Source organism: Pagrus pagrus (genome assembly GCF_965226575.1).
Source record: "Pagrus pagrus genome assembly, chromosome: 4".
Classification (NCBI taxonomy): domain Eukaryota; kingdom Metazoa; phylum Chordata; class Actinopteri; order Spariformes; family Sparidae; genus Pagrus; species Pagrus pagrus.
This window is the reverse complement of record NC_140188.1, coordinates 34,079,620-34,102,192: the sequence shown is the minus strand read 5'-3', so window position 1 is coordinate 34,102,192 and position 22,573 is coordinate 34,079,620. Positions and strand designations below refer to the sequence as shown.

The following is a 22,573-nucleotide window of genomic DNA, read 5'->3' as shown; positions in this document are numbered from 1 at the left end:
GTGTCATCTGCGTAGCAGTGAAAAGTGATGTTATGTTTGTGGAAGATATTGCCAAGGGGAAAGAGATAAATGATAAAGAGTTGTCGTCCTTTGGCTTTCATGAGTCGAAGTTCGGGGGTAAACCAGGGAGCGGAAAGGGAGAAGGAGACAGATCTGGTTTTTAGTGGAGCAAGGGAGTTGAGTATGTGTTGGAGTCCAGTGTTGTAGTGTGAAACCAGCTGTTCGAGGGTGACTGAGTTGTGAGTGGCCATGAGGGAGACGATGCTGGAGGAGAGGGAATCTAAGTTACTGTCCTTAATATTGCGAAAAGAAATGAGACGGGGGAGCTTGGTAGTGGAGAGAGGGAGTTTTACATTAAATGAGAGGAGGAAATGGTCGGTTATGGGGAGTTCAACTGCAGTTAGATCAGAAGGGGAAACACCAGAGCAGCAGATTAAGTCCAGAATATGACCCTTGGAGTGAGTGGGGGTATCGGTGTGCTGTTGAAATCCAAAACTGTCGAGGCAGGATGTAAAGTCTTTGGTAAGTGGGTTGTTGGTGTTGTCCATGTGAATGTTAAAATCTCCCAGTATTATGTTGTTTGGTGAAAGGGTGGATAGGTGGGTGAGCAGAGCAGCAAAGTCATGTAGAAAGTCATTGTTTGGTTTTGGGGGCCTGTTAAACAGTTGCAATGATGGTGGGAGCATGGGGTAGGCACCGGCGGACCAGATGGATTTTATTGGCTGAGTGGGAGGGACGGGGGGTGCTAGAGAGCTCGACTGTGCTTTGTACTGCTGCTGGCGTGGGGTGAGGAAGAGCGTCTATGGAGGGGGTGTCTGGTGTAAATAGTCAGTCACGTGGAGCATAATGTATGGAATATTGGATATTGGCTGCAAGCATGCAAGCACCTGTGGTGCTAGGATGGATGCCATCGGATTTAAAAAAGGAGGGGCGGTTCCAGAAGAGATTAAAATTGTCCGTAAAGTTAAAACCTCGGACGTAGCAGGCAGGTTTGAGCCAGGTGTTGAGCATGAGTAATCTGGAGAAGCGTGCGTCGCCGCGACCAAATGTGGGAATGGGACCAGAAATAAAAACAGATTTTCCACAAGTGCGAAGGAAGTCCAGGAGGGAGATAAAAGCACGTTCTGTCAGTTCAGAGGCACCCCGAGCCATGTCGTTGGTCCCTATGTGCACAACTAGTCAGGTAATGGAGGACGGGAGAGACTGCAGCAGCCCAGGAAGTTTTCCCAGGATATCCAGGACTGTGGCACCGGGGAGACAACAGGTGGTGGCATTGAAAAAGCGGATATTCCGTGTAATGGAGTCCCCAATGATCAGGGTGGTGGAAAGAGTGGGCGAGGATGAAGTTGAGCCGATCGCCAGGATCGGCGACTGTGCCCGGCAGGACAGGTGTTGCGGTGGGTCAGCTGCCCCGGCCCCAGGAGGAAGAGAGTCCGCCAGCGGTGTCGGGTGGCGCACGCCTCCAGAGCGTCGGAGAACGGCTTCCTTTAGGAATTTGCGGCGAGAGGTGGTTGTCCTGGAAGACAGTTGGCAATCCGTGACCGAAGCACAGCGACTCCGGCCCTCTCTCACCGCCAGGATGATCCCAGACACAGGGCAGCCGGAGCGGGGAGAAGACGCACCAACAGCCGCCGAGGCACCGGGGACGCCACCGACGCCAGGAAGCCGCAGGGACGCCACCGGCTGCAGGTGTAGGACCAGCCATCCTGGACGTGGAGCCACCCGAGACCGAGTCCGGAGCACCAGCGGTCCCAGGCGGAGAGGGGCCAGCGGCTTCCCCAGTCAGGCAGCCCGCAGCGGCCATGTGTAGAGAGCAGGCGGCGGGGCCCCCGAAGATCTGGATTGTCGGCCAGGGCGTCAAATTGGTCGGAGAGGCTCAGGCGAGGAGGGGAGGCAGTCGCATCCTGGGCTCCCTTTCTGCCGCAGATCACAACTTCAGCCCAGGATGACTGGAGGCTGGGGGTTGAGGAAGTGAAAGGCCACAGATAGGTGGAGGTATCCCGTGGAGCAGTTTCCTGGAGGGCCGCTTTGAGCGAGACTATATGCTTGGATTGTTCGTGGGCAATGTCCAGACAGGAGGTCAACAGGGCCTGTTTATTCTGCAACTCCTGGGAGAGTCGACGGATGTCGTCCTTAAGGTCGGATATTTGTTCATTTGCTTTTATGAGGGTGGTGTTGTCGGAAGCCATGGCTGTAGCTCGTAGGCTAGTGTGGGTTGAGCTAGCCGGCTCGGATCGGAGGAAAGCGACAAAATATCACCACAAATCCTTAGAAATGACTAAATCAGCTGTTTCAACGTTTAACATTACGACGGGACCGCAAAGATTTAACATTAGCCCATATTTTCTAACCCTATCGCCAGAGTAATGTGTTGAAGGTATTTCATGGAGTGGAGAATTACTTTATGAAAAAAATATCTCTGATGTAATGTTAGTCTCTCTCTTAGTCTACATTGAAAAACATGACATTCATTTTAAAGTCTGTCGCACATGTATGGCTGCTGAATATCTAACATTAACGTACAACAGTTACCAAAGTCTGTGTCAATTTGTTTACGTCAGATTATCAGGAGACAATCACGCGCACACGGATATTTTCAGCAGAAGTGGCCCTCAAATGATGATGATTGACTCAGCGTATCCTCCATGCAAAATGGTAATGTACGCCAGTGCATGGCTGGTGGAGGCTGCGCAGCCGGCGGAAACTATCAGAGCCAAGTTCAGCCAATGACAATAGTTTTTAAAAGGTCCTATAGGCGCCGATTAATCAGCAAAACCAATTAATCAGTCAACCTCTATACAGTACAAATACCCACAACTACAGCCTGAAAAATGACCATGGGAGCTCAATCAAACTCTTTCCAAGATAGTCTTAAAAAGACTTTGAAAAAAAAAAAGATGCAACTTTTTCACTTTTACATAGACAGGCAAAGACAATTTACAGAGGCTTCCGTTATTGTCACATTATCCTCAGATGGTATGTGAATTTTGACTTTCTCTTCAACATGTTCAGATGACATGAAAAAGGGTAGCCACTGACTTGTACCACACACCTTAAGCACACAATTGCTGTTGACCAGGAGGTTGCCAGGTTTGATGTCTCGGTGTAGAATCCCAGCAGAATGAAGGTATTTGAGACCTGGTGGTGGTGATGGTTGAAGAGAAAGAGACAACAAACTAGAACATTACACCAGATATCAGATGTTACAATCCTGTTTTCAAGTCCCAATTTTTGAAACCACAACTAATACAGCACTCATTCAACAAACAGGTTGAGTGAGTGAGCTGATAATTACAGGATCTTGCAAAGGTGTCCAAATTGTTGTCTGCTCATATACTGGCAGTACATTTTGTTAGTCAGTGTGTGTCAGATGTATCTCCACTAGAGTTATGTAATTCTGAAACAGGCATAAGCCTTATGTCTATCAACAATGTCCAATTTATAGATTGAAAAAAGGGCCAGCTCTCCATGGGACAGAAGGATTTTGGAATAGGAAATATCTTGATTAGGATGGGATAGGAAACAAAGCAAAATATTTAAAAGGGTCTGGAGAATTGACATTTGTTATTATATATTTAATATGTTGATAGCATTACAGCATGGGGTCATGATGCATGATTATTTGCTTTACACAAATAATAAAAAAGGCAGTTACTTACAACAGGAATTCTTAAATAAAAATTCACATCTCAGGCTCTTTTCATTCACCTATTATTTACAGACACTCCCACTTAACCTTAATTTGATTGAAGCTACCATCAATGAAACTAAACATTATACATGTAATGTTGACCAGTGATGGTGGTTACAAACATTATTTGAATTTAAGTTGTTTAGAGTTCAGAGGACAGCAGCCAGATCAGCTTTAATAACTAAATAGTCAAATTTACATAATATTCCAGGTACACACTGCTCATATCTATTGATTTTTGCATGTTATGCCCTCTATCTCATTTTAGCTAGACTTTTGGGCTGCTGTAACCTCCCTCTGGAAGCACTAAAATATTCTATGTTGAAAAAGATTGACAATAATTTGACTTGGTTTCCACCGTGCACTTCCTGTAAACACATCTTCACATTCCATCCTGACTGCTGTTAAAATTGAGAACATCTTATGGACAATAACAACAAGAAGAGAACCTACCTCGTAAGATCTGATAAAGAAAGACTTTGGCATGGTCTGAGCTCAGAGGCTGTGGTGATACGATGATCTTATGGAGGTCACTTTGCATCAGTTCAGTCACCACATAGCTGACCAATGGGAAATTAAGGAAAAAAACAAAAACATATCCAAGAGCACAAACAGCAAATCTCACTGAAAGCCACAGGAAAATGGCACTGTCATTCTAAAGTTCTGTACTTAATATCTTAAATTCAGGTTTAAGCCAGAATATCAGAATGGCTCCTGTTTCCTTTGGGCTGCCACATTACATTTATGACCCTACAGTCATTTCATCCCAGATGTCATTAGGGTTGAAGTCCCAAAGGCATAGAACTCCACTGTGTTTATCATTATTATTTTTTCTGTCACATCAAATTGCTGTAAGTTGGAATGAGCTAGAAGTACGAAACTTGGCCCAATAATTGTAAGTGATATGCAAGTGCTTCCAAATAAATATGAGTCTGATTGGCCTCACACTTTAAGTCAGAATAATCAAAATGAATAGGACTCTACAAAAAAGCCCTTTGGACCATAGAACAGTAAAATCAGTTTTGAGTTTATCAACACCAAAACTGGTATACAGCAGGACTGACATTTTAATAATCAATGAGCAAGTTCAGTTGAAAAAAATGCCCACCATCATTCATCTAACTTGACAAAGGAAATGCCATAACTGATCAATAATTTGTCAAGTGATCATAAATCATCATTTTGGCACCCATAGGGGGTGCCAAAAATACCAAACTTAATTAAGAGGATACATTCAATATGTCAGAGGCCAACAAAAGGCAAGGGGGGAAAACATTTTAAGTGTACTATTATATGAATGATCAAAACTTACTTTAGGTTCTTATGTTAAGCTTTAGCAAGGCTTCTTTCATAAATCACAAATATATATAATAACACATGCAGTGGCCATTTGTCAAGAAATCCGAAGTAAATCAAAGAGCCACTGCTGCATCAGGGGCTTGAAATGTACGCAGGCAAAAGTTCAATGTCCGTTCAAAGTTCCTTTGGTTTCAAGGTTTATTTTCCCAAAAAGCAAGCAAGCAAACAAAGAACAAAGGAATCTTGCATGCCTCTTCTGCTCTGGTATAAAAAATAAAACCTACCCTTCTACCTATGGGTGCCCACAGTATTACCCAAATTCCCAATCAAACACAAAATAAAATACTAACTACACAAAACTAAACAAGGAAATAATTAAACTAAATAAGCAACTTGCAATGAAAAATACTATCAAATTCTAATCTACATCTAGAGTAATCAAACAACAAAGTACTTATTAGAAAAAATGATAACTAAAAGCTAAGAACAAACAAATAGTTCCTACAATACACAACAGCACTATATATACTGTATATCATATATTACACATCATGCATGTCTCAACTTCAACAACTTCACTGAGTTTGTTTGGGATGAGGTGGTAACGAGGTGAGAAATATGTCCGCATTATCATCCTACTTACTGAACGTAAACGCCTTACATGACCTTAAACAAAGGGTTTTTGAAGCCTAACAACAACCCCCACCCCATCACACCCTTAGCTGCATGCTGAGGACAGCTTCAAACTTCATGCAAGTTCATGCATAGTCATAGCTGCAACCAATAGAGTTCCAGCTGAGAGAATTATCTTGGAACATTGATTGGACACTACGGAGTTGTTCCATTGCCTAAAAACAATCCATGCTGCCTAGCCACAGGTTAAGAATTTTATTGTACATATAAATACATTAAATGCCTGAAACCATCTTTAAATTAATCAACAGTAAAGGATACATTTCTTCAAAGTAGTCAATGTGTGGAGGTTGTAGTATGTCCAGAGCAGAGAGTACCTGAGGAGAGAGTTAAAGCCAAGGTATGTCTCTTTTAAAAAAAAAAAAAAAGAAAGATTTTTCAGGCTATTACGTGGTATCCGTTTTCTGAATAATTACATCTCAGAACCTTTGCATTTACACTTGGTATCAGTGAGTGTTCTAATATTATAATTGTGCCCATTTTGTGATCCGATTTCAACATGCAAATTAGGTAAGTGGAGCTGCAACCATAGTCCCATGTCTTGGCCAAAATGTAAAATGATGCAACGGAGGCGTCGTCCCTGACCAATCAACAACCAGAAAACAACACTGACACTGCATTTGTCCAATGATACTTTCCAAATGTCATCTTCAGTTCTCGGTAAAGTGATACATTCATAGAGTAGCATATCACAAATAAATAATCATATTATTTCTATTATTATTATCTTAAGAGCTACACACCTGAACAAAATCTTAAGACCGGGGGAAAATTACAAGCATCTGCATTTCGCGGTGGTGGATCGTAACCAGGTTGTAAGTAGAGCTTCAAAATGCAAAAAGAAGAAACAGGAGGAGCAAGAGACAAAAAAACAAAGTAGGCAATTTACTGAAAACTGCATTTAAGCTCAAACAGGCTGTTCATCAGCTGATCAAAAGTTTAAGACCTTAAGCCCAAAAAAAACTTAAAAACGAATTAAAAGTGTCAAAAAAGGACTCAGTAGTGAGTAGCCCCACCGTTCTTGATGATCACTTCAAAAATTCATTTAGGCATGCTTGATGCGAGTGTTTCCAGGAGGCTGGTGGGAACGTTGCTCCATGTGGTTAAGATGGCTTCATCCACAGTCTGGAACTGACGTCTGTTTTTGTAAACTTCCCTTGCCATCCATCCCCAAACGTTCTCAATGGGATTTAGATCAGGGGAACACGCAGGATGGTCAAAAAGAGCAACGTTATTCTCCTGGAAGAAGTCCTTCGTCAGGCAGGCGTTGTGAACTGCAGCGTTGTCCGGTTGAAAGACCCAGCCATCACCGCACAGACGAGGGCCCTCAGTCAAGAGGGATGCCCGCTGCAACATTTCCACATAGCCAGCCGCCGTTTGACGCCCCTGCACAACCTGAAGCTCCACTGTTCCATTGAAGGAAAAAGCACCCCAAACCATGAAGGAGCCTCCTCCACTGTGCCGCGTAGAATAGGATAAAAGGATAAAACTTTCTTCCACCTTTCAATGTCCCATGTTTGGTGCTCCCTTGCAAAGTCCAAACTGGCAAGTTTGTGGCGTGGGAGGAGACATGGTCTTTGGAGACATTTTTTGTTCTTTAAGCCCTTCTCTCGCAGATGCCGTCTTATGGTTATTGGGCTGCAGTCAGCATCAGTAAGGGCCTTGATTTGGGTCGAGGATCAACCTGTGTCTTCACAGTCAGATCCTCCGGCTTGGCACAGGTGAAATTTTTTTGGGTCTACCACTTGACTTTTTTGTCCCATAACCCTCAGGATCTTTCAAGAAATTTAAAATGACTGTCTTACTGCATCCAACCTCGGCAGCGATGGCACGTTGCGAGAGGCCTTGCTTGTGCAGCTCAACAATCCTGCCACGTTCAAAAGACAGAAAGCCTTTTTGCCTCTGCCATCAAGGAGGTCATGACAGTGTGAATGTCTGACAGAAAATGACATGAGGGCCAGATTTTAGCGTGAATTTTGACTTTTTAAGGCCATGGTCTTAAACTTTTGATCAGCTGATAAACAGCCTGTTTGAGTTTAAATACAGTTTTCAATAAATTGCCTACTCTATTTCTCGTCTCTTGCTCCTGTTTCTTCTTTTTGCATTTTGATGCTCTACTTACAACCTGGTTATGATCCACCACCGCGAAATGCGAATATTGTAATTTTCGCCCGGTCTTTAAGGGGACATATTATGCAAAACTCACTTTTTCCTTGCTTTAGTATGTATATTTGCGTATCCGTAGTGCCTCCCCACCCCCTTAAGAGTGATTTTCGACAACTAAGTCAATGTTTTGTAAACTACCGGAGTCAGGAATTGAGTCTCTAAACGAGCCATTTGGATTTCACCCGGACTGTTACGTAACAGTCCGGGTGATTTGAATACTCCAGCCTACGCGCTGGGTATCTCCTCCCACACTAAGCCAGCTACCTGAATGAGGATCCGCCATTTTCTCGTTCTCGCTTACTTGTACGCGACATCCTGACCGCTACCATGTACAACCGGATGCACGGATCCTCATGTTTTGCTACATCGCCTCCCTAGCAAAGAGCATAGTGGCTACATTTTATTCATCAGGGAAACGTCCCAGCTTCAGTGAGCAAAAGCGTTATGGTCTGTGCCAGTCACTTCACGTCGGACTGTTTCAGCAACCAGGGTCAGTACAACGCTGGCAACGCCACAGATGATGTAAGTATTTATTTAACAGTATAGTTTGTGTTACTTTGGCTGTTTAGCACACGAGCTAACGCTTAGCGTCGATGTAAATATGAGGCTGAACTAACGTTACATTTGAAGTTATCAACATTGAACAGGCAGAGGAGACGGTATGAAATTGTCTCAGTTGTTAGCGGCCGGTGAGCTACTGTCCCGCCGTGAACACGCAGAGAAGATTGTATGGAGTGGTCTCAGTTGTTAGCGGCCGGTGAGCTACTGTCCCGCCGTGAACACGCAGAGGAGACGTTGTGAAATGTCTCAGTTGTTCGCAGACTGTGAGCTACTGTTCCGCCGTAACACGCAGAGGAGACGGAATGAAATGGTCTGTTATTCATGGCCAGTGAGCTACATTGATTAGCATGTTGTGCTAAAGGACTGTGTGTTAGATGCCCAGGAGTAAGTTGGCTGTCGAACAACTTCCTGTGTGTTGGTATACATGTAATGCGTGTGTAGCGTTAGCTGCTGGCATGAGAGACCAGACCTGAGAGCACCAAAACGTTATCTGCAGTAAAGCAATCACTACTTTGTTTTGGAGCCGGAGACAGGGGCTACCTGCTACATGTCTGCTGTGCTACTATCAGTTATATGCAGGCACGGACACAGAAAAGTTGCTTCGCGTTGTGTATTGCTCGTTGCCATGGTCACGCGATGCCGTCCTCACGTCTTCCGCCCGGCAGGAAGAGGTGGGCGGCGCACGCAGTAGCTCATTAGCATTAAAAGGAAATGTGCTCAAACCGGCCACTTAGAGCAGGGCTGTGAAACTGGTGTGTAAAGAACCCTGCTGTGCTCAATCCTTTGTTTTTTTTTCGACCAAAGCATGTTACTATCATTTCATTTAGACATCAAGGACCCATGTCAACAAGCAGAAATGAGCATAATAAGTCACCTTTAAGATTTTGTTCAGGTGTGTATATTTTAGGCTTCTAAGCCTCCTGGATTTGAGGTGAAATGTCTTCAAGAAACTGAAACAAATCCAGTTGCCTACGATATAGCACTTACAATTACCTTGACCTGGATGACTGAGAATACGCAACAACAAATGTTAGCAATGGGATGATGATACAGATTGCATTGTAGTAAAAGCATTTCACACCATCCAGCTTCTTGCACTAGTGAGGGAGGTCAGAGGCCAGATGAATTTTTCTGCATTTCTGGTTTCTGTGTGCATTTCTGCTGTTGACTGTATTGTATTCGTTATAATCAGAGTTGTTTATAACGTTCTGTCCACCATATTTGTCAGTGAGGATAGCCTTAAATATAAGAAACACCTTTAAGCATAATGCGATTCAAACAGCAACACAAAAGGCTTTCAAAATGACCACAAACTTGGAACCACCTCTTGAAAAAGTTTAGAACCTTCTTGAATGCAGGCTTTATTTAATTGCTGTTGTATTGGACTGTCTAAGCTCATAAACTGGCAACAAAAAGGAAGTTATTGCTGTAATTTGTGCTCTACCTTGTTGTAACTTACATTATAGGCTTGTATAATTATATATAGCTATATAGCTTCTGCAATAGGGCTAATATGGTTATTTTGGAAACAACAGGACTGAATTGTCCTGTTTCAGCATCCAGAGTTCCACAGTACCATGTGGACAGGGGGTCAAACAGTGTGATTGTATTTGTAGTAAGACATTTTTTAGCACTACCGTGCATACTTACATTTTCATGTTTGAAGAAACACAGCATCTTCAGCTCCCGAAATACCCTCTTGCAAGAAACAAGGTTTTGGAAGACATTGGGCATCTTTTTGAGGGCGACTCGTTTTCCATCTCTGGGGTCAGTCACTGACCTGGGTAAGTATGTAAGTAAGTAAGATTTTATTCATATAGCACCTTTGAAAACCTAGGCTACAAAGTGCTTTACAAGAGGCTGAAAGGTTAAGAAAATGAGATTAGTGACAAGCCAACATTACAACAGAATAGAGTAGAGGACATTATTACTATGATTCAGTGGCAATACTAACAGTATTTTGGTACTGTTGGTTGGTACAATAACTTTGACAATTATTTAATAATTCAGACATGTATGAACCAACATTTAGGTTCACACTAGAATAACTTAGTGACTACTGGCCAGTGTTATGTGTCCAGCAGGGGCAGAGGGCTTTGTTTTTTCTTTCAACAAAATCTTTCTAAGCAGAAGAAAGTGGCCTTTGTCCTTGATAACGGCCTGTTGATGCGTCACTGGGCTAGTGATGTCTCAGAGAATGAGGACTGGGGTGGGATTCATCAGGTTGTTGTGTCTACAGCTTTTCGTTCCCAGGTGTTGTCTGTAGCTCATGACCACCCATGGTCGGGACACATGGGGGTCACAAAAACCTATAACAGAGTCCATAAACATTTCTTTTGGCCAGAACTTAAATCTGATGTGGTGCAGTACTGCCATACTTGTCATGTGTGTCAGGTGGTTGGTTAACCAAATCAGGTGATCCCTGCCTGCTCCTCTCTGTCCCATTCGAGTAACAGGTGAACCATTTGATAGAGTGCTTGTTGATAGTGTGGGACCACTGCCTAAAACTAAAGCAGGGAATCAGTTCCTTTTAACAATCATGTGTGCTTCCACTAGGTTCCCAAAGTTGTCCCCCTGCGGAAAATTACAGCTCCAGTAATTACCAAGGCCCTGGTAAAGTTTTTCTCACTCTGATCTTCCGTCTGCTACGTACTACGGTAAGCGTGTTGCGTCATTGCGTCATTGCGTCACTGCGTCATTTCCTGTTGTTGTGTTACTGATAGTGATAGCATACCTGTGCTGCTCCGGCTCGTCCGAGCAGATTATTGTTATATTCCTTACTGCAGTGGCCGAATTCCCGCTTACAATTAAGCACGTACTAGTCCACTAAAGCATTCAACAGTACTCTGTGTTTATAGCTTAGTCGCTAAACTTACTGCTGTTTGTAGCTCTCTTAGCTCTGCTAGCAAATCTATCGTATCCTAGCTTAGCCGCTATCAGCTAGCGATGGCTTCTCTCTCTCCCTCTCGCTCTCCTCTTTTCTCTTGCTCGGTGTGCCAGATGTTCAGTTACACCTCTGCCTCCCTTAGTGATACTGGTACATGTATTAAGTGTAGTTTATTTGTAGTGTTGGAGGCGAGGCTCAGTGAGTTGGAGGCTCGGCTCCGCAGCATGGAAACTCCGACTGTAACTGCTGCAGTTAGCCAGGCCCCCTTAGCTAGTGCGGACCGAGCAACTGTAGCTTCAGTTAGCCGTCCCTCGGCAACTCCCGAGCAGCCGGGAGAGCAGGGCGGCTGGGTGACTAATCGAAAGAAGCATAGTACCAAGGCAAAGCCCACGGTACACCATCTGCCGCTTCACGTTTCTAACAGATTTTCTCCACTCAGCGACACACCCGCTGAGAAACCAAATCTGGTTATTGGCAGCTCCATAGTACGAAACGTGAAGTTAGCGGCACCAGTGACCATAGTGAAATGCATTCCAGGGGCCAGAGCGGGCGACATCGAATCAAATTTGAAACTGCTGGCTAAAGCTAAACGTAAATATAGTAAGATCATAATACATGTCGGCAGTAATGACTCCCGGCTACGCCAGTCGGAAGTCACTAAGATTAATGTTGAGTCGGTGTGTAACTATGCCAAAACAATGTCGGACTCCGTAGTTTTCTTTGGGCCCCTGCCAAATCTAACCAGTGATGACATGTTTAGCCGCATGTCATCATTCAACCGCTGGCTGTCGAGGTGGTGTCCAGCAAACGATGTGGGCTTTGTTGATAATTGGCGGACTTTCTGGGGAAAACCTGGTCTGATTAGGAGAGACGGCATCCATACCACTTTGGACGGAACGGCTCTCATCTCTAGAAATCTGACCCACCAGCCTGACAACCCAGAGTTGAGACCAGGAGGCAGAGCTGCAGTCTTACATGCTTCTCTGAGCTTCCATTAGATCAGTTGCACACCCAAAACTTTATTGAGACTTTGTCTGCCCCCCGACCACCTAAATTAATCAAATGAAAAGTCAGCAGAAGAGGAGTTGTGCATGAAAATCTAATAAAATTAACAGCAACTCTGCAATTTCAAAACAAGATTATAGCTGCTGCGCAGCGATGGGTCGGGTCCGGGCTATTTTTGGCAAATTTAGGCAACTCTGAGGCTGAGCAACAAAGTGTAGAACAGGAAGACAGACAGTTGACATCATAATGTTCATTTTGCATTAGTTGAGGCTTGAACTTACAACCTTTGACACCTAAGTCCATCTTCTATCTCACTTAGTTAGCTGGCTAGTGACAGATCATGTGAGGCTTCACAAAGTGAGTAAGCTATACACTGTCAGATGAGCACATGACATAATAGAACACCATCTTTAAAATTACCTTTAAAATACACAGAGAGCGAGGCGCATAAACCATTTCAAGAGACAATTTGCATGTTTTGCAAACCTATTTAATTTGTTAATATTTCATTTAAAACTAAGAACATATTGCATGTAGCCTACTCATTTTACCCTCAGGAGTGTGTTGCACAGGTGTTGTCACTCTAATTAGGTACTCTCTGCTCTGCTTTAGTTTGAGGTGGAAAAACACATTCTGTTCTGAATCAATCAAAGGGGCTTGAAAGGAATTTGCTCTGTCTCATTAAGTGTTTGCATTTGTGGTCATTTTAAGTTATTTTTAATATTTCAACACATTACCTGGATTACAACATGTTGAATTATAAATAACAATTCTCCTTTAAATATGAAGTTATTGTTACCAGCCAACAGACAAATCTGATCCTTACCAGTTTGAAATACTGCTCTCTTGATTTAATCTTTGTTTTGCTGTGATTTTTTTATATATATGTTTCCCACTCACTGAACTAGATCACTGATCCTGTTTCCTACTCTCAGCTGGATCAACTTTAAGTGATTCTCCTTCTTCAGTTTAAATGGAGGGTGTCAATCAGCATTAAAGCACATTACCGCCACCTATGTTTGGACTGGAATTACATCACCACAAAACAAACACAAAGTAATAAAAAATTCAGTTATTAGGAAAAAAATCTGAAAATACACATGTTGCATCTAGACAGCATGGAGATGTTTTTGAAAATGATTGATTTGCTCCATAAGTGAATAACTGATGTTTAGCTATGTCATTACTGCATTGACTCCAATTGTTCACATGAAAGAAAAATATAAAATGCTGTGAAAAATTCAGTTTTTGAGGCTCAATTTTTCATAAATCAAAGGAGGAGAGAGGAAATAGGTTTAAGAAGTTTTACAGTTTTTGAAAAAAAACTGAGTGATGTACTTCATGATTTTTAATAGGTTTAAATGTACAAAAGTTTCTTCAATATTGAGTTCTGAAGCTGCAGCAAGTATGGTTGATTTGTTATGATTTTTCAAAGTTTTGAACTTTAGACGCTTGCTGTAGCACCACCATCAGGACTATTGGCTTGGGTTTACAGCTGAGGTAATCTGGCATGAGACTGGACCTTTGTGCAAAATTTGGTTAGCTTTCATCCATGGTCCAGTCCAAGCTATTTGTTTTTATTTAATTTAGAGGCTTGCTGTGATGCCACCGTCAGGACAATTGTCTTGTGTTTCATGTTGAGGACATCTGATATTTTGATCTGTCATCATCATCATCCTTGCTGGGTCTTGAACCCACAACCCCTGACACCAAGCACCAGCTCCTAACTCACTGAGCTAATTGGCTGGAAGTGAGACCTGCTGTGTGGCTTCATTTGTCGACTCAGGGAGTCACTGTCCGGGCAGCTGTTGTCAAGGCAGATTTCAAAAATGGTCAAAATGTCAGAAATTCTGTTACCTGAACAAAAATCTGATAATACATAAATTGCATCTTAACAGCATGGAAATGTTGGTGATTTGTTTTTAACTTAAAGTGTTTTGCTTCATAAGAGAAAATTTGATGTTTAAAAATGCCACTCTTCCATTGACTCCAGTTGTTCCCATGAGAGCAGAATTCAAAATGTTCTCAAAAATTCAGTTTTTGAGATAAAATTCTGATATTTGCCAAACTCCATCAACAATGACTGCAAAATATTCTCAATTTTTTTCAGGAAGATTGAAAATGTATTTAGCAAGAATTTGATAGTATATGTTTACAGTACTGTTTACAGTCAAACATTTTGATGCACTGTAGGCTTAATTTTTGATAAATCAAAAATCCGAGAAACAAGTTTTGTGGAGGACGGTCTGAAGATGCTCTCTAGCAAGTTTGGTGACAATTGGGCAAAAATTGTGGGAGGAGATAGGTTTTATAAGTTTTACAGGTTTTGAAAAAAACTGAGTGATGGACTTCATAATTTGTAATGAGTTTAAGTGGACTAAAGTTTCAGCAGTATTGGGGCTACAGTTTGGTGAAAGTTTCAAAACTGTAGCATGTACTGTTGATTTTGTAGGTATTTTTAAAGTTTTTAAATTTAAACGCTTATTGTGCCCCCACCAGGAGGAATATCGACATGTCCTTGGAATTAAGTAAATCTGGCATGGGGCCGGACATTTCTGTAAAGTTGGTGAGTTTTCGCCCATGGGAAGTATGACTTCCTCGGAAGAAGAAGAAAGAAAGAAAGAAAGAAAGAAAGAATTCCTAGGAATACAATAGTGTCCTGGCAGCTTAGCTGCCCGGACCCTAACAAGAGAATTAAATGTGGACTCCTAAACATCAGATCCCTGTCATCGAAAGCTGTATTAGTAAATGACTTAATTTCAGATGGTAATATTGATTTATTCTGTCTTACTGAAACCTGGTTGCATCCTTAAGGATATGTCAGCCTGAATGAATCCACTCCCCCTAGTCACATTAATACTCACATTCCTCGAGGCTCCGGCCGAGGAGGTGGTGTTGCAGCTATTTATGACTTAAGTCTGTCAATCAATCCTAAACCAAAATTAAATTATAACTCATTTGAAAGCCTTGTTCTTAGTCTTTCACATCCAACGTGGAAAACTTTACAGCCAGTTCTATTTGTTGTAGTGTATCGAGCACCTGGTCCTTACTCAGAGTTTTTATCAAGTCTAGTCCTCAAATCAGATAAAGTCATTTCAATAGTGATTTCAATATTCATGTGGATGTCGTTAATGATAGCCTTAGTACTGCATTTATCTCATTATTAGACTCTATTGGCTTCTCTCAGTGTGTACATAAACCAACTGTTTTGACCACACCCTTGACCTTGTTCTAGCTTATGGTATCGGGATTGAAAATCTAACAGTTTCTCCACAGAATCCTCTTTTATCAGACCATCACTTAATAACTTTTGAAGTTCTATTACTGGACTACACACCATTAGGCAAAAACTCCTTAACTAGATGTCTATCTGATAGTGCTGTAGCTAAATTTAAGGAAATTATACCGCTGGCACTTAATTCAATGCCATGTCTTAATATAATAAAGGACTCCTCCGCTAACCTCAGTTCCTCACAAATTGATCATCTTGTTGATAGCACTGCAGGCTCATTGTGAACAACACTGGACTCTATTGCCCCTCTGAAAAAGAAACCTATAAAACACAGGAGGTTAGCACCTTGGTATAACTCGGATACCCGCAAATTGAAGCAAACATCACGGAAATTTGAAAGGAAATGGCGTTCCACCAATTTGGAAGAATCTCGCTTAGCCTGGAAAGATAGCCTTAAAATATATAGGAAGGCCCTCCGCAATGCCAGAGAAAGCTATTACTCGTCATTAATAGAGGAAAATAAAAACAACACCAGGTTTCTTTTCAGCACTGTAGCCAGGCTGAAAGAAAGTCACAGCTCTACTGAACCATGTATTCCTACAACGCTCAGTAGTAATGACTTCATGAGCTTCTTTAATGATAAAATTTTAACTATTAGAGACAAAATCCATCATCGCTTGCCCTCAACTGGCACTATTGTATCTTTAAACACAGGAACCTCAGAAACAGTTGCAAATTCTGACTTATATTTAGACTGCTTCTCTCCCATTGACCTCCACCAACTAACTTCGATGATGTCTTCATCTAGACCAACAACTTGTCTCCTAGACCCCATCCCAACTAGGTTGCTGAAAGAAACTTTACCTTTAATTAGCTCATCTCTACTAGAAATGATCAACCTGTCTCTATTAACAGGATACGTACCACAGTCCTTTAAACTAGCTGTAATTAGACCGCTTCTTAAAAAGCCTAATCTTGATCCAGAAGCTTTAGTCAACTATAGACCTATATCCAACCTCCCTTTCCTCTCCAATATCCTTGAGAAAGCAGTCCCCAACCAGCTATGTGACTTTCTTCATAACAATAGTTTATATGAGGATTTTCATTCATAGCACATCATAGCAAAGAGACTTCACTGGTGAAAGTTACAAATGACCTCCTAATCGCTTCTGACAAAGGACTTGTCTCTGTCCTGGTCTTGCTAGATCTTAGTGCTGCATTTGATACCATTGCTCATCACATTCTACTACAGAGACTGGAACACTTAATTGGCATTAAAGGACCCGCATTAAACTGGTTTAAGTCCTATTTATTGGATCGATTTCAGTTTGTACATGTTAATGATGAGTCATCCCTGTATACCAAGGTTAGTCATGGTGTTCCTCAAGGCTCCGTGCTTGGACCCATACTATTCACCTTATATATGCTCCCTCTAGGAAATATAATTCGGAAACATTCATAAACGTTCATTGTTACGCAGATGATACCCAGTTATACTTATCAATAAAGCCAGATTAAACTAATCAGCTAACTAAACTCCATGCATGTCTCAAGGACATTAAGACCTGGATGACCTGCAATTTTCTGCTGTTAAATTCAGATAAAAGCGAAGTTATAGTACTTGGTCCTAAACACCTTAGAGATGCATTATCTAATGATATAGCTAGTTCGGATGGCATTAACTTGGCCTCCAGCACCACCGTCAGGAATCTGGGAGTTATCTTTGATCAAGATATGTCCTTCAACTCCCACATAAAACAAATTTCAAGGTCTGCATTTTGTCATCTACGTAACATTGCAAAAATCAGGCCCTACTGTCCCAAAAAGACGCAGAAAAGCTAGTCCATGCATTTGTTACTTCCAGGCTGGACTATTGTAATTCTCTATTATCAGGCTACCCTAACAAGTCTCTAAAGAGTCTCCAGCTGGTCCAGAATGCTGCAGCACGTGTACTGACAGGAACTAAGAAAAGAGATCATATTACTCCTGTATTGGCCTCTCTGCACTGGCTCCCTGTAAAATCAAGAATAGAGTTTAAAATCCTTCTCCTCACTTACAAAGCTGTTACTGGTCAGGCACCATCATATCTCCAGGAGCTCATACAACCCTATTACCCAACTAGAGCATTACGCTCCCAGAACGCAGGATTACTTGCAGTTCCTAAAGTCTCCAAAAGCAGAATGGGAGCCAGAGCCTTCAGTTATCAAGCTCCTCTTCTGTGGAACCATCTTCCTGTTTTGGTCCGGGAGGCGGACACCCTCTCTACCTTTAAGAGTAGACTTAAGACCTTCCTTTTTGATATAGCTTATAGTTAGGGCTGGCCCAGGCCTGTCTTGGACCAGCTCTTAGTTATGCTGCTACAGGCCCAGTCCGGGGGACAAATGATACACTGAGCTTCTCTCTCCTCCTCTCCTCTCCATCTGTATACATTATGCCTGTATACATGCCCCATCTCTGCATGTCACTGACTTCACTTCTTCCCCGGAGTCCTTGTGCTTTCTAGTCCTACAGGCTCTCATGGATCCTGGCCGCGCCCGGGTCATGGATCGTGGATGCGCCTACTGCCATGGCCCTGCCTGACACCCACCACTACTGTTGCTAATATTAGTCATATCTCTGTTACATACGTTTCACTACTATTATTGTAATGCATTACTACATACTATCCTTACCGTTAACCACTACTTCTGTTATTACTAGTAGTCACATTTCCATTATGTGCATTTCATTATTATTGCTGTAATACCTCTTTATGTACTTTCATTCCTGTCAACCATCTATTATAATTGTATACATTGTGATCTCGTTGATCTGCTCTGTACATGCGACATCTATTGCACGTCTGTCCGTCCTGGGAGAGGGATCCCTCCTCTGTGGCTCTTCCTGAGGTTTCTTCCGCATTTTTTTCCCTGTTAAAAGGGCTTTTTTTGGGGCAAGTTTTTCCTCACTCGAATCGAGGGTCGAAGGACAGAGGGTGTCGTCTCTGTACAGATTGTAAAGCCCTCTGAGGCAAACTGTGATTTGTAAATTTGGGCTATACAAATAAAATTTGATTTGATTTGATTTGATTTGTTTAGTCTGGCAAAGGTTGGTGGTTCAAACTGACCAAGGTACCAATTTCAAATCCAAGCTGTTTGCTCAGGCCCTGAAATCTTTAGGCGTTAAACATATAACATCTAGTCCTTTCCACCCTGAAAGCCAGGGGGCACTTGAAGGATTTTTTTAGACTGTGACTATGAAATCCATGTTGCGGAAGCACTGTAGTGACTCCCAGAAGGATTGGGATGATGGTGTCCCCCTAGTTCTGTTTGCTGCCCGTAAAGCAGTACAGGAGTCACGAGTTTTCAGTCCAGCTGAGCTCGTGTTTTGACGTGAGGTTAGGGGCACTGACCTCTTCCCAAGTGCAGATGAAGAAACACCATGACCAGAGAGCAGTTGCTCACTTGTTTCAACCAGGAGACAAAGTGTTGATTCTTTTACCTGTACCTGGTTTCCACTAGATTTTCAGATCTTTATGTGGAAGAGAGCAAACTGAGTGACACAAACTACATCATCTAAACCCCTGACTGCAGGCAGCGGACCAGAGTGTGTCATGTCAACATGGTGAAACTGTACCACCCCCGAGAAAATATATATATACATCCCCAACTGTTGTTTCACCTATGACGTCCATTTCAGAGGTGAGCTCTTCTGCTGCTGTCGATGGCTTGGTGATGCGTAATGCTACACCACAGGGGGCGAGACTTAGCAACACTGAGGTATTATCTGATTTGCCTCACTATCTGTCTCATCTCCATGATGATCAGAGTAGTGACATTACAAAACTCATTTATGATTTTCCAAGCCTTTTCAGTGATATTACCTCCCAGATTTCAGTCATCACACATGACATCGTTCTGACTAACCCTATGCCAATCAAACAGCAGGCCTATCGGGTTAGTCCAGCTAAGAGAGAGGTCATGAAAAAAGAGGTTGAATATCTATTGCTGAATGGATTTGCAGTACCAAGTTGTAGTTCCTTGAGTTCTCGTCTCCTAGATGTTAAGTCTGATGGAAGTCCAAGATGTTGTACTGACTTCCGCAAGGTAAATGCAATCACTGTCCCTGATGCACATCCTTTACCTTGTATCGATGATTGCATTGATGAGATCGGTCCTACAAAGTATGTTAGCAAGCTCGATATGTTAAAGGGATATTGGCAAGTTCCTTTAACCCACCAAGCTTCTGAAATATCGGCCTTTGCAACCCCTGACAGCTTCCTCCAATATACAGTTATGCCTTTTGGACTGTGCAATGTTCCCGCTACCTTCCAGAGGCTAGTACATAAAGTATTAGGGGGTGTTTTCGTACTGTAAAGCTTATCTAGATGACATTGGGCTGGCCTCATGACCACACTGAGGGAGGTTTTCAGACGCTTATCTGCCACATCTCTTACCCTGAACCTTGCTAAATGTGAGTTTGGGAAGGGTACTGTTTCTATCTTGGTCAGCAGGCTGGTCAAGGACATGTGTCTCCGGCAAATGTGAAAATCACAGCCATTGCTGAGTTTCCAGTACCATCTACCAGAAGGGAGCTGCGCTGTTTCCTTGGGATGGCTGGTTACTATCGCCGGTTTTGCAAAAACTTTTCCTCTGTGGCAGCCCCACTGACTGCTTTAACCGGTCCTTCCAAGCCCTTTGTCTGGTCTGGTGAGTGTCAACAGTCTTTTGATAGCATGAAAGGTTTTCTTTGTTGCACTCCTGTTCTGTTTGCCCCAGATTTCACCTCACCTTTTAAGCTGGAAGGAGATGCCAGTGCAGTTGAGGCTGAAGCGGTGCTTCTGCAAGAGGAAATGCTTGCACTCTTGCTTGCCCTACAGCATTTTGAAGTTTACCTAGGGTCAAGTGCAAAGCCTATCAAGGTTTTGTACGGATCATAATCCCCCGGTATTCCTTCACCGAATGTACAACCACAACCATCGTCTTATGCGTTGGTCCCTGACTGTTCAGAATTACAATCTTGAAATTTGCCATAAAAAGGGATGTAAAAATATTATCGCTGATGCATTTTCATGTGCAGCATAGTTAGGTAGGTTGCAGGTTTTGTAGAGCTAGTCTGGTTCCAGACACATAATGTTTGGACTTGTAAGGGTGGGGGTGTTATGTACCCAGCAGGGGCAGAGGGTTTTGTTTTCTTTCTCCCTCTCTCCTCTATCTCTCCCTCCCCTGGTTTTCCTTCAGGTGCTGACAGGGTGATGAGCTGCACCTGAGAGGCCATGAAGCCACCACCCACTGTTGCAATGACTTCTGGAGTGGCCAATCCCCTGTCTAGAGGCCCAATAAAAGGAAGCCTGGCTGAGGAGCTCACTCTCTCATTTTGCATTTTGTCCACACATGATACAGATGCTCTGGCAGACTTGGTTTTGTTGTGGATTTTTAAAAAGGTATGTGGTGGGAGAAAGGAGTTAGGTAAGTTGGGGTGCCCTATACATTTCATCACGTAGTAAACTCTGTCTAAAAACACTAGTTTAGCGGTAGATGGATGCCACTTGTGTATCGTTTTAAAAGTTGTTTTAAAGACTTTTTTTTTTTTTTTTTAGAGAAGACAGGTTTTTGTTTTGTGTTTAAATTAGAATTAGTATAGGTTTTGTTTTATTGATTTCATTGCTTTGGCACTCTACTGTGGAGAGAATTTGTTCCTTTATTATTCAATCAAATAGAATAGATTTGAAACCAAAAAAGAGATTTGCGAGCAAAAGAGAGTAAGTGGCAATCAAAAATTTTTTTTTTTTAGATCAAAACAGAACAGGTTGCACTTGAAAAAAAAAAAAAATGAGAGCATATTTCTTCAACTTCAATCAAAACTAATGTTTGTAAGTAAAAACATACGACAATTTTGCTTATAAATCAGTTCTCTTTGCTTTCAAGTTAAAAACCTTTGCTTGCAAATCAGTCCTCTTTGCTTGCGAGTTATAAAGTTTTGCTTGCGAATTCAACTGCACTTGATGGGCGGGGCCTACGCTGGTGGATGAGAGAAGAGTTTCTATTGGTTGGTTTGACCTGGCTCCAAGCCAGCTACGCCTTCCGCATCACACCCACTTCTCCCTTGTGCTGTGCTGCTTGGAGGTAGAGTTTAGATTCTCTGCCCTTATTTCCAACCACTATCCTCGGGCCGGGCCTGGCCCTTGATCAAGCATTTGTGTATGTTTTTTTTTTTTTAATCATTACTTTATTCATTTGCGATCCATTCCATTCTGAATAAACAACGCAGTTTACATGCTTCGTACTTGTTGCATTATTCATTAAGATAATTGTAAACAGACTTCTGTAGTTCAAACACCAGAGTTGTAGTGGAGAAGGTCAGTTATAACAGCCCACTGTGACGTGGGCTGGTGAAGGGGAAGGTGATGGTCCACTTTAGTGCGGGTGCCTCCAGTTACTCAAGAGACGGCAGGCAACATGTGGGGGTTTTCCGCACAGCACTTTTATTCATAATACTGACCATACCATGCCAGGTCTCTACGGCACTAGATGTTACAGGTATACATGCAAACGATCCAGGCCGAGGTTCTTGCACCAACACTTTACAAAATAAACACAAAATAATCTAGGGAGTCTTCGCTCTGTCGGCAGTATCCTTTCTCATGGGGAGCGAAAGTACACCTGCTCTTCTTCATCGTACAGGTAACATTACCCACTAGACAAAAGGAGGCGCCACCAAGTGGCGCTACATTGAATAACTCTGACTGTTACACCACGTATTAAAAAATTGTCGGGTTTAAATTAATTACAGTTAATGTGTCAGGCCGGGCCGGGCTCGGACACTACGTACATGGGTTCGGGTAGGGTCGGGCTTGATTTTTTGGGCCTGATCTAAGCTCTACTTGGAGGTAAGTCACTGTCACTACAGGACTGGTAGTGACACTGGTAGGATAATTGGTGAGCCTCAACTCACCATGGCAGCCCTCTATGATTCACATCTGCAGCGTAAAGCCAGCGCTATTCGTAATGACTGCTCACATCCCTTGCATGGCGAGTTCCAGCTCCTTTGCTCTGGCTGT

At 42.6% G+C, this 22,573-nt stretch overlaps 1 protein-coding gene across 1 annotated transcript in view; it reads right to left on the bottom strand.

Annotated features, from left to right (window-relative positions):
* Positions 1-22,573, bottom strand: part of nlk2 (nemo-like kinase, type 2) — a 75,527-nt gene that overhangs the window by 29,453 nt on the left and 23,501 nt on the right. The window contains exons 2-5 of the mRNA XM_084351682.1: positions 10,061-10,190; positions 5,945-6,000; positions 4,145-4,251; positions 3,053-3,138 (exon numbers count right to left, since the gene is read on the bottom strand). Coding sequence (XP_084207808.1) covers positions 3,053-3,138; positions 4,145-4,251; positions 5,945-6,000; positions 10,061-10,190 — 379 coding nt within the window. The remainder of the gene's footprint in view (positions 1-3,052; positions 3,139-4,144; positions 4,252-5,944; positions 6,001-10,060; positions 10,191-22,573) is intronic.